At 43.3% G+C, this 15333-nt stretch overlaps 2 protein-coding genes across 2 annotated transcripts in view; one reads left to right on the forward strand and one right to left on the reverse strand.

The window, feature by feature from the left end:
- The window catches only part of MORN2 (MORN repeat containing 2), a 61021-nt gene extending 50706 nt beyond the window's left edge, over positions 1-10315 (reverse strand). Inside the window, exon 1 of the mRNA XM_089694176.1 lies at positions 10177-10315. Within this exon, the coding sequence (XP_089550302.1) occupies positions 10177-10201 (25 nt within the window). The 5' untranslated portion in view covers positions 10202-10315. The remainder of the gene's footprint in view (positions 1-10176) is intronic.
- A 38-nt stretch (positions 10316-10353) lies between these two features.
- Positions 10354-15333, forward strand: part of DHX57 (DExH-box helicase 57) — a 144622-nt gene continuing 139642 nt past the window's right edge. Inside the window, exon 1 of the mRNA XM_089694177.1 lies at positions 10354-10370. The gene's annotated coding sequence lies outside the window, so the exon portion shown is untranslated. The remainder of the gene's footprint in view (positions 10371-15333) is intronic.

Raw genomic sequence — 15333 nt, forward strand, 5'->3', positions numbered from 1 at the left:
GCCAATCTAATTTCTTGAGGTCCAAGAATGTCAGAACAGTACAGATGTCCCCAAAATGACCCCTTTTTTGCAAAGTAGACAGTCCGACATACTTCATAAGAGGCATGGCGAGTTTTTTGAAGTTGTATTTTTTTGTCATAATTTTTCTGAAAATGAAAAAATTAAAAAAATTAGTTTCACTATTTTTTTTTTTTTTTTACATACTGTCACCAGTGCAGTACAGTGTCATGATATAACTGGCATGGCGGTGATCAGGGACACTGACTGGTGACAGTATGGAAAAAAATATATATATTTTTTTTTATTAAATTGGGTTTTTTTTTTAAGATTTTTTTTTCATATTTCACTATGACCAAAGTAGTACAATGTTACCATAGTAACATTGTACTACTTTGGGGAAGTGATCAGTATTTTTTTTTTTTTTTTTTTACACAATTTGCTTATAACAAAGAATTACTTTGCTATAAGCAAGCATTTACCTGAATGACATCGATTCATTCAGGGTTTGTTTTTTTTTTTTTTGTGCTTAGCTGTGATATGGCCACAGCTAATCACATGACATGTGTATGTGATTAGCTGTGACCATTCACAGCTAGACACTAGTATACAATGGATGGCATGAATGAAGCCATCCATTGTATACAACTGTCATGTGACCTGCTGTGATTGGTCACAGCAGGTCACATGGTACCGGCAACGGGGGCCGATACTCAGATCTGTCATCGGCCGTGTCCGGGGTACAATCTGCGCATGTGCGGGAGGAAGCCATATGGCGTCCACCTGGAACGCTGATGACATTTGCCGCCCGCCATTCGGCCATAGGGCGGGCAGCAAATGGTTACATTTACAGGGGAGCACAGAGAGGGGAAACTGCAGAATAATGTAGATGCCCTTTCCCGTATCCATTGCCTGGTTGGGACAGTTCCTCAGCCACAGTGGCTTGAGCAGAGCGGGGGATATGTGACAGTATGAACGGCGAGGTGATCGATGGATGCTATGTGTCACCTCGTATTCGGTCATACTTGGAAGTTTAAGGTGAAATCCACTCCGGGTTTTCTGGGCCACTATGGCAGAGGTGGTTTTGGACCTGATTTTGTGGTCCACTGATGACCACCAACAGGTGGTATAAATAAGGCAGGGCTGGAGCAAGAAGCTGCTCTTGGCCTGGGACTCAGAGCCATTCTGAGAGAGCTGTGTGTGTGTTATACCAACAAGAAAAGGTTTGCGTTTTGTTTTGGGTGACAGGGAGAAGCCCTTCACTTATGAGAGAGGAAAAGTTCTATGTTTAGTTAGTACCTGGATGGCAAGGGTTTATTTTGCTGTTTTGTTTGTTTTGACATTTTTTGCAAACATGTGAATAAAGCTGACAACCAGTCAGATTTTTAAGAAAGCCTGCTGTGCGGTCTACCTTTTTCCCCAGGGAAGGTGATCCCCCACCTGAGCTAACTCCACACCACCTGCTGGGAAAAAAATTCCTTCCTGATCCCCGAGAGGCAATCGAATATTCCCTGGATCAACTTTACCTACACATGTTAGTATCCAGTTATATTCTGTGTATCTATGAAATAATCCAGGCCTTTTTTGAAGCAATCCACTGAGCTGGCCAGAACCATCTCTTGAGGGAGTCTATTCCACATTTTCACAGCTCTCACTGTGAAGAAACCCTTCTGTGTTTGGAGATTGAATTTCTTTTCCTCCAGAAGTAAAGAGTGCCCCTTGTCCTCTGTGTTGACCTCAGGGTGAATAGCTCTACACCGAGTTCACTATATGAACCACTGTTGTATTTATACATGTTGATCATATCCCCCCTTAATCTCCTCTTCTCAAGAGAGAATAAATTCAGTTCCTCTAATCTTTCCTCATAGCTGAGCTCCTCCATGCCTCGTACCAGTTTAGTTGCCCTTCTCTGTACTTTCTCAAGTGACCCAGTGTTCTTTTTGTGAATTGGTGCCCAAAACTGAACTGCATATTCCAGATGAGGTCTTATTATAATTTGTACAGGGGTAATATGATATCTCTCTCTCTGGAGTCTATACCTCTTTTAATACAAGAGAGGATTTTGCTCGCTTTGAAGCCGCAGCTTGGCATTGCATGCCATTATTAGGCTTGTGATCTACCAGAACCCCCAGATCCTTCTCCGCCATTGATTCCCCCAGTTGCACCCCCCCACTATGTATGATGCATGCATATTCCTAACCCCCAAGTGCATAACCTTACATTTATCAACATTAAACCTCATTTGCCACATAGTTGCCCAATTACACAGTGCATTGAGGTCAGCTTGTAAATTGAAGACATCCTGTAAGGACTTTATTTCACTGCACAGCTTGGTATCATCTGCAAAGACTGAAATGGGATTTTTAATCCCAGACCCTAAAATTAAAAAGTAAGGGTCCCAACACTGAACCCTGGGGTACACCACTGATGAACCCAGACCATTCAGACTATGAATCATTAACCACTACTCTCTGAATACGATCTTTTAGCCAGTTTTCTATCCATTTACATATGGATTTTTCCAATCCCATAGACTTTACCTTACAAATTAGCCGTGTGTGGAGAACTGTGTCAAACGCTTTGGCAAAATCCAAGTATACCATGTCCGCCGCCACCCCTATATCTAAGGTTTTGCTCACCTCCTCATAAAAAGAAATCAGATTTCTTTGACAACTTCTGTCTTTCATGATTCCATGCTGTCTGTTGCTTAAAATATTTTTTCCAGCAAGAACTCATCTATGTGGTCTTTTATTAAACTCTCCAGTATCTTCCCGACTATAGAGGTTAAACTAATAGGTCTGTAATTACTTGGTAAAGATTTTGACCCCTTTTTAAATATTGGCACCACATTGGCCTTACGCCAATCCAGTGGTACTATGCCAGTCATTAAAGAGTCCCTAAAAATTAGAAAAAATGGCTTTGAAATGACAGAGCTCAATTCTTTAAGGACCCGTGGGTGTATGCCATCTGGTCCAGGTGCTTTATTCACCTTTATTCTCTCTAAATATTTTTGGATCATATCAATTGTGAGCCAATATGGATCATCTGGAGCTGTGTCAATACCATGTCTATTATGAACAAGAGCTCACCCACGCTCCTTTGTATACACAGAGCTGAAGAAGGTATTAAATAAATTTGCCTTCTCTTTGTCCCCAGTCACCCACTCTAGATTATTTTGTAAAAGGGCCTATATGCTCGGACCAAACCTGTTTTCCTATTAATATATTTGAAGAATTTTTTGGGGTTGGTCCTGCTATCTTTTGCAATCTGTCGTTCGTTTTAAATTTTTGCAGCCTTTATTTCCTTTGTGCATATTCTGTTATATTCTTTGTAATGTTTAAATGATGATAGCGCTCATTCATTTTTATATTGAATAAAAGCTCTTTTCTTATTATTTAGAGCCTTTTTAACTTTGGCCGTAAGCCACATAGGTTTGATTTTTAGCCTTTTAAACTTTTTACCCATGGGAATATATTTTGCAGTGTGTTCACATTTCCTAAACTGAATCTGTATCCTCTGTTAAACTTCACTAGACAAAAATGAAAGGCTTGGGATAATTTAACCCTATCCCTCATAGGAAGAATTAACCTTGTCAGAATGAAGATATTCCCAGTCTTTCTTCATGTTTTAAGACATTCACTAGTATGGATTCCCAAAAAGTTCTTCAAACAATTTGACTCTCTTCTTTCTACATTCTTGTGGAAATCCTGCTCCCTGCGTTTTAACAAAAAAACCTAATGTGGACCCAGGGCGGATTAGCTTGCCCCGATTTACAGAATTACTTTTTTGCTGCACTCTTCACTCATGCACATAACTGGGTCATCTCAGATGACACTCATCTGTGGTTCTAGAAGCAGCATACCTGGGTTCCTATGAAACTCTACGTCTTCTTCCTAATAGGGGCCTCCAAGCCCCATTTATGCTCACCCTATCCATGCAGGTGGTGCTCAGGGCTTGGTGGTCCACTGTGCCTTAATGCACTGCCACTACTCCTCACAGGTCTCCCTACACCCCACTTTGACTTAATCCAACCATTCCAGAGTTCCAGTCTATCCCTGATCTGATCGTCTGGGCATCCAAGGGAATCAAGAAGCTTGAGCATATCTGTTCTCAAGGTGTTCTCATGCTGTTTGATGGTTTGAAACATCGCTTTATTCTTCCCAACTCTCAATTTTTTAGATACCTATAACTTTGTCATACCTATCATTCTCAATTTGGAACCTCTCCTCTGTCAACACCTGAAGCTGAGAACATACTTAGGGATGACTCCTTATCCAAACCATTGTCTGTGTTATTCAAAACTCTTCTGCCTTCTGTACATGTAGGCATGGAGCATCTTTGCTCCACATAGCAGACAGTTGCTCCTGAGCTGGATGATGAAGATTTGGAGGTTCTGTGGAACTGCTCCTTTTTGCAATAGTGGCTTGCAAGATAGGTTAATTCAATTAAAGTTGTTACAAAAAATTTATCTGACACCACACAGGCTGCATAAAATATACCCAGAGGCTTCTCCCCATTGTTGGAGATATGCGGGCGAGCCTGCCGATTTCAATCATATCTTTTGGACATGCCCCAAAATTCAAACTTTTTGGTCTGAGATGACTATGTTTACTGCCCAGCTGACGACTATTGAAGTCCCCCTGAGTGTGGACCTGTTTGCTTTCTCTAGTGGGCTCTTTGGCCTTCCACCAGACACTCAGATCCCTTATTGGTTTATTGCTACGTTATGTACACAAAGCTATCACCCTAAAATAAAAGTCAAAGGAGACACCTATTCTGAATTTTTGGAAAACTTTCATTAACAATGTAATGCCCCTATATATAGCTACTTATACGTGGGTGCTCACTGAAATGTTATAGAGTTTTGGATCTCTGGTTTGAATCCCCTTCCACTGCCATATCGTAAAAATGTCAATTTCCCTATGGCTTTTTGGGTCTTAGTCTTTCCTTATGAATCATAAAACTAAAAACATTCAAGCGCTAGATTGTGATATTATGCAACATGTCCTTACATAGTCTATAAAACAAAACCAGCCAAACAGCAGCTGACAATCAGTAAATCACTGTTGTGTTGTGCAGCACTCCTGCAGCTCCAAGAGGAATAACACCAGGAGTGGTGTAGTCCAATATGTGATCCAATAGTCCACAGTAAGCGCTTAGGAAAGCTGACGACTGTGTAAAACCACAGCACACTGGGCATATCAAGGCATGAGGTCTCTGCTGCACGCTGTTATTTTAGCAATTATTCCATGCACATAGAACCCAAGATGCCACTAATAATAGATAGGGACAAGCCAGTGATGATATGTGGTTGTGGGTCTCAGAAATAGATTACCTCCGTCAGATGAGGGTGGCAAAAACTGAATGCTGGACAGGTATTAGATGCGGGATCGTGTGGATGAATGGCTGGATGGTCAGCCACATAAGTAGATGTAAATGTGGATACCAGTGCAGACAGACCACTGGTGTATGGACGATCCTCAAGGCCGCTGCACTAGAAGTGACGTCAGGAACCCGGGTGGATGCCGCTGACCGGAAGTAGATGTGATGGGCCGCAAGTTAAGCTGGAACTGAGGCTTAGGCTGTCGTCATGATTATGCGTTTCGGGCGTGGCCCTTTGTCAAATCATGCCTTTTTATGCCCAGTGTGCTGTGGTTTTACATGGTCATCAGTTTTCCTAAGCACTTACTGTGGACTATTGGATCACAGTCTTTCCTTATGATCTAGGGATGTGATCACTCTATGTAACAGTAGTCTCCACCAGAGAAAGCGCATAAGGTACACTTTCTACCATTTGTGGAATACATTGACCTATAGATATTAGAGAGTGTGGAGATGACTCACCTTTTTCATGTTTTTTTATTATTGAAATCATTACTGCCTACTTCTCTACATAGCGCTGAGCGGGTGTTAGTTGGCTATGTTTGCTTTGTTTTGTATTGTATTGAGCTAGAGAATGCCCCAAGGCTCTGTTTTTGTACTACATATTTTGCAAAACCAATAAAAAGAACTTTATAAGAAAAAGAAAGGGCTCCAGAAAACATAGACAGCAGCTTGCAGCACCCTGGAAATTACATCAGAGGAGGACTGAACACCCATTTGGTAAAAACTTAACAAACTAGTGAATAAAAAACAAGGAGGCAGCCTTGCAAAACTAAGAAACAGATGCTTGATGCATAAAGCACTAACAGCTCTGACAGAGTGTGCATTAAGAGGGAATAGAGGAACCTTATCCTTTAGAGTTTAGACCATAGGCTTGAATGATGACTTGTCTAATCCACACAGTAATGATGGAGAGAGAAGCAGGGAACCCCTGCAGGATCCTTTATAAAGAACAAGAAGGAATCTAATTCTTGGAAAGAGGCTGTAGCCAAGAGGTACACTCTCAAAGCATGTACCGCGTCCAGATATTTCCTTGGGATGTTTCAGAGCAGGACAAAAGGAGGTAAGGACAATGTCATGGCTAAGGTAGAATGAGGAAACACCTTAGGCCTCAGGACAACTTTGTCCTTGTGTAACACTAGGAAATACTTTTTTTCTACAAGACAAGGCTTCTAATTCAGAGACCCCAAGGTGATAACAATGAGACAGGTCACCTTGCAAGAGAGGTCAAATAAGGGAATATTCTTAATGGATTCAAAGAACCAGGTTAAGGTCCCACAGATTTACAGGAAAAGTACAGGGGGAGAAATCTGTGCAACACCATGCACAAAACCCCTAACTAAGGAATGAAAGGTTTACGGTTTCAAAAGGATCAAGATTGTACTCAAGACTAGATTCTGGTCTAGACCACACTAGAGAAAGGACAGGATGTGTCCCACAGAGTACTTCTTAGGGTAGAGTTTCCTAGCTTTGCATTAAGCAAAGCAGGCCTTCCAGTTTTGATGGAAGAATTTGCAAAAAGCCAATTTCCTAGTGTCCAGGAGAGTAGAATGAGCAAATCCAATAAGCCCCCGTCCATCAGGACCTGGGCATCAACAGCCATGCCATTAAACCTGGTGAGAATCAAGATGGTGCCCTTGGGACAGAAGATCTGGATTAACTGGAAGGGCTCACAGAGAGCCCAACAGGAGCCTGAGTATGTCATAGTACCACAGCATCCTGTTCCAGTTTGGTGCAATAAGTCACTGGAAAGCCACCCATCTCGATCTTGTGGGGCAGACAAGTGAGGCGCTGAAGAGGTGAAAAGGCATGAGCCCCTCAAAGTCACCAGAGCATTAATCGCAAAGGTCCGAAGGCCCCCGCATTTTGGAAACCATGTGTTTATAAACCCCTTTCTGGGGAAATTTTTTTGAATTCCTATTAGAGGAACACGTATATAACACGCTGTATATGTGCTGCGGCATGTGATACTAGTCTCATATATATTTTTAAGGAACCGCATTACTTTTTCAGCATTGAGCAATTTTTGGAAACCCAGATTTGGGTATATACATTGAAGTATACACGGACTGTAAGAACTAGCCTGGACTTTATACAAAAACCACCTGGTTCCCCACCCCCATATTCACTATTCTATATCAAGACCTGATCTTACTTCAAGTGAGGTGGAGTCTCCTTGATCTTGCGTATGAATCACTTGTTATTGTGGATTCACTTCCATCTGGGGTGGCTACCCAGGAAGGTCACATATCCATCTTTTCATGATGGTCAAGCTCATGAGAAGGAAGTAATTCCCTCTATTGTGGTGGTTACCAAATATATTTTTTTGAAGAATGATCTCCCTATTCAGATATCGTGTGGAAAACATATGGAAATCTTTGATCATGTAGTTAGGAACTTCATTGCCTTATGTGGATTCCTGATTGCCGAATAATAACTAGATTTGGAGACGCCGAATGTTTTTAATTTTGTGATTTTATTATGACTTGTTTACCATGTCTATGTCTAACCTCTTTATGATCCATGAGATCAAATAAAGCTTTTTTGTAATTATTAACAAATGTTGCTATATTACTCCGCTTGGATTTTCAATTAACCACTCTGTGTGAGCAATATTGCACCTGTCATACTGCTATTTTTTATCTGAAGGCCCCTGGACCTGGCAAAAAAACACTGAAATCAGATGCTGAAATGGTCTGTTTGCCAATTTTCCACTCCTGGGCAGTGGACAGGGCCATAATGCACAGTTATGAACAAGTGAGAATCAAGTCTGCTTCTCTTTGATTGGTGCAGCTTCTGGTTCCTCTTGGATGATTGATATTGGCTACTGCCGTGGCATTGTCCATCTGAATTCTGGTCAGCTGACCTCACAGCTGAGGAGTCCAGTGTTGAAGAGACAACCAAATTGTCCAGAATGTTGATGGTAAGTTGAGTCAAATCCAATGACCAAATCTCCTGCACTGAAAGGGTATCCAGGACTCTGGCTGGCATCTGTGGTGAAAACCTTTCACTGGGAGAAAAGGTTTCCCTGACTTCAGCAACAGGTTGAAAATCTACCACATCAAGGAAAGTTTGGCCTTGTAGGTAAGATGCAAACCATCAGGCCCAAGATCATCATGCATTCACAAATCAAGGGCTGACACTTGCACTGCAGGGCCTGTACATGAGCGCAGAGGGACAGGAGTTTGTCTCAGGGCTAAAAGATTCTAGACAGGGCTGTATTCAGTTTCAGGCACGAGTACTGTATTTAGCAAGTAGGTTCCAGTGACAACTTCCAAAGGTTGAGCATCTAAACAAAATGAAAAATGGTTAGGGAAACCATGGCCTTGTAGGTCAAATGCATAGGTTGGTCCAGGGACAGAGTTTGTCCCATGCTGTCAAGATGTTGAGTTGAGACGGTTTGGAGTGAAACAGTTCATAGAGCACTTGCCTCAAAGGACGCTATCATCAGGCCCAAGATCCTCATTTAATCAGAAATCAAGAGCCAACCCTGAAATCATGCAGCCCAGGCACTAGAGTGGTGAGACAAGAGTTTGTCATGGGACTGAAAGATCCTGTACAGGGCCCAGGTATTCTGATCAGCAAGTTCCAGTAACAGCTTTTGAAGGTTGAGGTTCCAACCAAACCTCTGTAGAGTCTGCACTGTCCACTGAACATTTGCTGACAGGATAAAGGAGGACTGGTCATTTAACAGGAAATCATGCAGGTATCTTACAACATGCGGGCTGCTTGATGGTGCATGCAGAGCCTGACGCTTGTTGACAGGGGTGTCCAAAACTGTGAAGGTGTCTTCTCTCTCGCCGGGGTGGGGGGTTGCCAGTTTATGGGGGGCGGTGGTAGTGGAAGGCTCTCTGGGGTGGGGGTGGAGGCTGGTGTGTTGTTGGTCAATGTCAGGCTCTCTTCGTGAAGGAGGGGGTTTTGGTTGGTGTCAGGGTCTCTTCATGGGGGGAGGGAGACAATTTTTGTGTTGCCTAGGGCAGCACAAAACCTAAATACACCACTGGCACTGGTAATCAAACTGAAGTTCTACTTTAAAGTGATATCAAACCCAAAAGCAAACATTTGTTATACTGCAGCTTACCAATTCTTAGAGGTGATGGCTCCATAACACTTTAAAGTGTCACTAAACCCAGGACCCAATTCACTATATCTGGTCTCCAACAGTACACAGAACATGGAAATGCAACTATTTTAGTAAATATAAACTGCCTAAATATAAATACCTTTTCTCATGAGCAGTTAGAGTAGTCTTGTGACTTTTATTAGTGTCCAGCAGAGCGCTGGGTAAAGCTTGTAGGAGCTTTCATTCTCCCCTGATTGTCCTATGAGACTGCAGAACCCCTAACCCTCTGTATGGACAGTGCTGATTGGCCCTGTGCTAATCACATGCACTCTCCCAAGAAAAAAAAACTCTATAGCAATACACACCAAATTAAGCATGTGCATCATGCCTCCTAGGGCTCTGTACCATCAGCAGATAGATTGTGGACAGTAGAAGAGGGGAAAATCAGAGAAGTCAGGATCAAACATCCTTTTTACACAATGCAGAGGATTAACCCCTTAGGTTCCACAGTGAGTATAACAAGCATGCTTTACTGCATGTACAGACTGATTGTACTGTTGTGGGTTTAGTAACACTTTAATACCGCTTCATGAAAATTAATGGATTAATAAAATATATAACACAGAACAGTATCATTCACCCAACATTTGAACAATGACAACTATACAGGCAGTGGGGATGAAAGCTCAGCTACATAGCAAGAGGTGACCATTAGATGTATCCAAAACTCTCACCAGAGCTCCATCCGGCCGTCCCCATCCTCTGGTGCCCAGGCACTGCACTGCCGGACAAGCGTCCCGCGTTGCCATAGACACAGACCTACACGACACGGAATATAGAACCAACCAATGGTAATCCGAGGGGATGGGCTCTGATCGTGTTCCGTGTGCAGTCACGTGATCAGACAGGAAGCGGCGTCGAGAAGGCAGTGAGTAGATGTGTTGTATTGTGTTTGGTGCGGAGTGTTCGCTCCAATGGTGTGCAGGTTACTGCGTTCATAGGGCTTTGTAGGAAAGAAAGAACTGATTCATATCTGAACAATGTGGCTTTCAGGCTGATATGGGAGTTTTGTCGGCAGTGTATGGAATAGAGGACATCTGCTGCTGATGGTCCACATTGTAGAGTTCACACAGCTGCCAAGACAAGGAGCTCCAGATTCTTTTAGTTGTATTAGCAATACCTACCATCCCCCCCCCAAAAAAATTGAGGCCCCCCACATATACGCATGTACAAACATAAAACTCACGCGGGGGAGCCTACGCATGACAATGTCGATTGCGATACACGTTACATATCGTCGCACACGCCAGAATGAGAGCAATAATTCGAGCATGAGACCTCCTCCGTAACGCTAAACTGATGACCTATAAGGAGCTTTAAGTGTTGCCTATAGAAAATATAGGGTACCGAAGTTTGCCACCATTTCATGAGCATGCACAAATTTAAGGTTTGACAAGTTGGATATCTGTTTACTAGCTGCAACCTCATCTTTTATATTCTACAAAACGTAGGGTAATTTATTGCTTTTTTGTGCCCTAAAGTTAACATACTTGTATATTTTACAGAAATTTTGCGGTAATATTATGCAACATAAAAATTTTGAACTACTACTATGTTATTCTCTAGGGTCTCTGCTTTCAGAAAATATATGTTTGGGGGGTTAAGTAATCAGGCCTAAAATTAATTTTTAAAGTTATGCAAACAGCGCAAAAACAGCTCTGGCAGTGAAAAGTATAAAGGATGAGCCCCCCCCCCCCTTTCCTGAGGAGCACCCAATCGGTGCTCATTACACTGCAAGGTCTCTCTCTTCCCTGCTAGTCCCCGGGTGCGGAGCTGGAGACAGGCAAGGAGTGGAGGAGGAGATAAGCAGCACAATGTTAAAAATATTGCACGTTTAAGTTGCCATAAAGCCCCTTTTGTTTTTAAAAGCCTCAGATTAAGGGCTCGTTCACACTTGACTGCTTTACCAACGCTTGCCAAACGCCCTAGAATGAAGTTTAAATGGTGTTACCGCTCCGCAAACGCCCCACAATCGCGTCGCAACCTCACCGCAAGTGCCGGCCGGGCGTCTGCGGAGCGGCACCATGGACTAGAATAGGAGGCTTCAACACCTCCTGACTCGACCAGAGGCGTCCGTTTTGCCGCGACGCTAACGCTCTCGTTAGAACAGCACCATGTGCAGCAATGTGCAGAATTGTCACAGGCGTTTGGGAAGCGGTAAAAACGCTTCCCAAACGCCTCTCTACTGCCTGCACACAACATTAGTGTGAACGTAGCCTTAAATACGGTTTTGGTTAAAATGAATTTATTTTTCTTTATCTGGACCAGTAGATTATCATGAGGGACAAGTAGATTGGGGCACTGATTTAGTCCCTGGACAAGTAGTTTTTTTCAAAAGTTTCCACACTTCTGGGGACAGTAAAAGAAGGGGAGGAAAAGAGAAGACAGCCTTTTTATATAATGTGGAGGATTAACCCCTTAGGTTTCACAGTGAGTTTAACAAGTATGGTTTACTGCATATGTGGACTGATTTTACTGTTGTGGGTTTAATAACACTTTAGGTGTTTAAACTGTTATACCTCTGAAAAGTGCCCATTATAACCCTGTAAATGCTGCACCTATGTGATGTTACCATGGACATTTGCACCATGACCCGCTCACTTGAATGAGTCCCGTTTGCTGGTGGTACCACCCACCAAATGCGACAGGAGTAATAATTTTTAATTTTAAAAAACAGAAAACCTGTTGATTGTGGATGAACATGTGCTTGGTCCAAGTTTAGTTTTGGAACCCGAAAACTGGCACGCTTGCTAAATCGGTGCTCAGTCAGCTGTTTCCAGGGCATTCTCTGACCCACAGCATCATGTAACAAATGGGCAGGGACACTTTTAATCGGGGATCACGTCCAGGTGACTGGTAGATCACGGCCTGGGCTTGCTGACCCACAACCCAGAGCATCAAACAGAATGCAATGTAGAGGGACTGCCTGTAAGGCCTTGTGCACACAGGGCATTTATGCAGCCACTTTTAGGGGCATCAAGTGTTTTTTTTTTTTACTGCTCTCAAACTCCCCTCCATGTTATCCTGTGTGTCCATGGCTACATAGACTTTTAGTGGTAGGGGTGTTTACAGGCAGGAATAAAACCCAGAGTCAGTGCATCCAGGAGCATTTTGGCAGAAAAAAATGGTTGACACATGTAAACCAAAAGCAACAAGAGGTTTAATTCCTGCTGCAGCACATGTACCTCTTTGGCTGCTGCCTCAGCAGCTAAAGGGGGTAGGGATTGGGGGCAGTAAAACTGTGACTAAACCAATGGGTTTTACTGTCCCTCAAATTTATGTGTGAACAAGTCCTAAGGGTGCTGCCACCGAATGCAACTAAGGGCTCATTCACAAGTGCAGCAGGCACTGCTGCTCCTCTGAAAAGCAATCCGGGTGTGTTTGACAAATGGTGAGGAGGCGATATGTTGCCTCTTCACCACCTGATTTAAACCCATGATTTGCATGTAATACATGCAGTTGTGACACTGTGCCCGGTGATCAATAACTTCTCCCATGTTGTTCAGGTAGATCGCCACCTCTTTGAGGTTCCTTACCCCTGCACTTTATAGTATTGACCTAATATAGCGACATGGCAGCATTTGATCAATGACTTTGTTCAGATGTGGCCATGTGAAGATATTAGGTCAATTATGCCACTCACAGGCATTCTTGCCCCTTTGTTACATGCTGCTGTGGGGTGGGGTGGGGAGGGGAAGGCCCTGGCCACAGCTGATAAGGTCTCTAAAGAAGACACCGGGGCACACAATGAAGTTGAACGAGAACCAGTTCAATTTTAACCTTCTGTAAGCTGTTCTTTACTGTTAAAGTGCTAAGGAAGTTGAATGCCCTTCCACAGTTGGTGGTGTCAGCAGAGAGTGTAGATTTATTCAACCTTACCAACTATGTAACTAGCAGCTGTGGAGCAGGGAATGCCCTGTCTGGTTTAGTTGGAGAAAGAGCTTGCCTCCAGGTTCAGTCTGGACCAAACCAGTGCTTATCCCTACTTCTCTCTTTCCAGAAATGTGTCCTTGTCACTTTCTGTGAGCTGAAAACTGTATACAAAAGAAGAGATTACATTGTTTAACTGCTTCCTGACTGAACCATATAGAAGAAATACTGCTACAGGGCAGCTCAGGTGCGCAAAATCACGTATATACATGATTTTACATTTCCGGGTAGCGGGCGTGTGCGTGGCACCATTTGCGGCCGCAGCTGTCAATCACCGGGTCCCGGATGGTGATTACTCACCAGCGCTCTGAGGATCTCCGGGGAGGAAAACTGTTTAGTTTACGAACAGTTCTCCTCCCTGTCAGCTCGGGTACACTTCATGTCTGTGTGCCATCTAAAGCAGTTTGCTTACAGTGAAGCACACAGACACCGCCCCCTGGTAAAACACTCCCTGCACACAGTTAACCCTTTGATCTTCCCTCAAGTTAACTCCTTCCTGCCCCGTGTCAGTGCTTTTTTTTTTTTTTCTTTTTTCAGCACTGATCACTGTATTATTGACACCAAGTCCGCCCCCCCCCCCCCCATGTCAGAATGTCCGTGCAGTCCCGTTATAAGTCGCTGATCGCTGCCATTACTAGTGAAAAAAAAAATCCCAGTATATATACGGCCATTTGTAAACGCTATAACTTTGACGTAAACGAATTTACACGTTTTGAGATTTTTTTTTTAGCAAAGACATGTAGCAGAATAGATTTTGGACGAAATTTGATTTTTACCATTTTTTTACTGGACATGTTTAATAGCAAAAAGTCAAAAATATTATTTTTTTTTTTTCTCAAAATTCAATCTTTTTTTTATTATAGCTCAAAATACAAAAAATGCACAGGCGATCAAATACCATCAAAAGAAAGCTCAATTTGTGGGGAAAAAAGGACGTACGTTTCTTTTGGGTGCAGCGTTGCACGACCTTGCAATTGCCAGTTAAAGTAACGCAGCGCTGTAACTCAAAAAATTGCCTGGTCAGGAAAGGACGTAAATCCTCTGGAGGGCAAGTGGTTAAAGTACTAGTCCCATCAATCTACCTTGTAATGGAGATAAACAAAGACAGACATGTTTCACCTGTGTTGCAACCATAGCTTTTTCCATAGATCCCATGGAGAAGTGAGTGTAGACCAGCAATGGGCAAACTACGGCCCGCGGGCCGTATACGGCCCGGCGGACCTTTTAATCCAGCCCGCGGAGCTAGGCTCCCGCTAGGCTCCTCTCACAGTCCGCCCTGAAGACCGGTGTAGCATGAAAATCTGTCTCCTATGAGGATCTGTCCCCCTCGACGTATCTGCGCATGTGCCGGAGATCGCCGATCGGCTGCTAATGCCTGAAACTGGCACATGCGCAGATACGTCAAGGGGGACAGATCCTCATAGGAGACAGATTTTCATGCTACACCGGAACGGCGCGGGAACACGGCGAGAGGAACGCGCGGAGCAAAGGTAAGTGAATTGACACAGGGGGGACTTGGGGACTTAATATGGGGGATGAATTAATATGGGGGATGAATTAATATGGGGAATGAATTACTATATGGGGGATGAATTACTATAGGGGGGATGAATTACTATAGGGGGGATGAATTACTATATGGGGGATGAATTACTATATGGGGGATGAATTACTATGCTTACTATGGGGGAATATTACTATACTTACTATGGATGACACATACACATCATTCATCTACTCTTGGTCCGGCCCCCGGGTCCAATATATGAACCCATTGCGGCCCTCAAGTCAAAAAGTTTGCCCACCCCTGGTGTAGACAAAGAGGGACAAGAAGTGTATTATTCGCAGCATTGCCACGAGGAATAAAGTGGCAAAAAAGACTGGAAGTAAAGTAATCCAGC

This window comes from Staurois parvus, unplaced genomic scaffold, assembly GCF_062004578.1.
Source record: "Staurois parvus isolate SC_StPar_1 unplaced genomic scaffold, SC_StPar_1.0 ptg000655l, whole genome shotgun sequence".
Lineage (NCBI taxonomy): Eukaryota > Metazoa > Chordata > Amphibia > Anura > Ranidae > Staurois > Staurois parvus.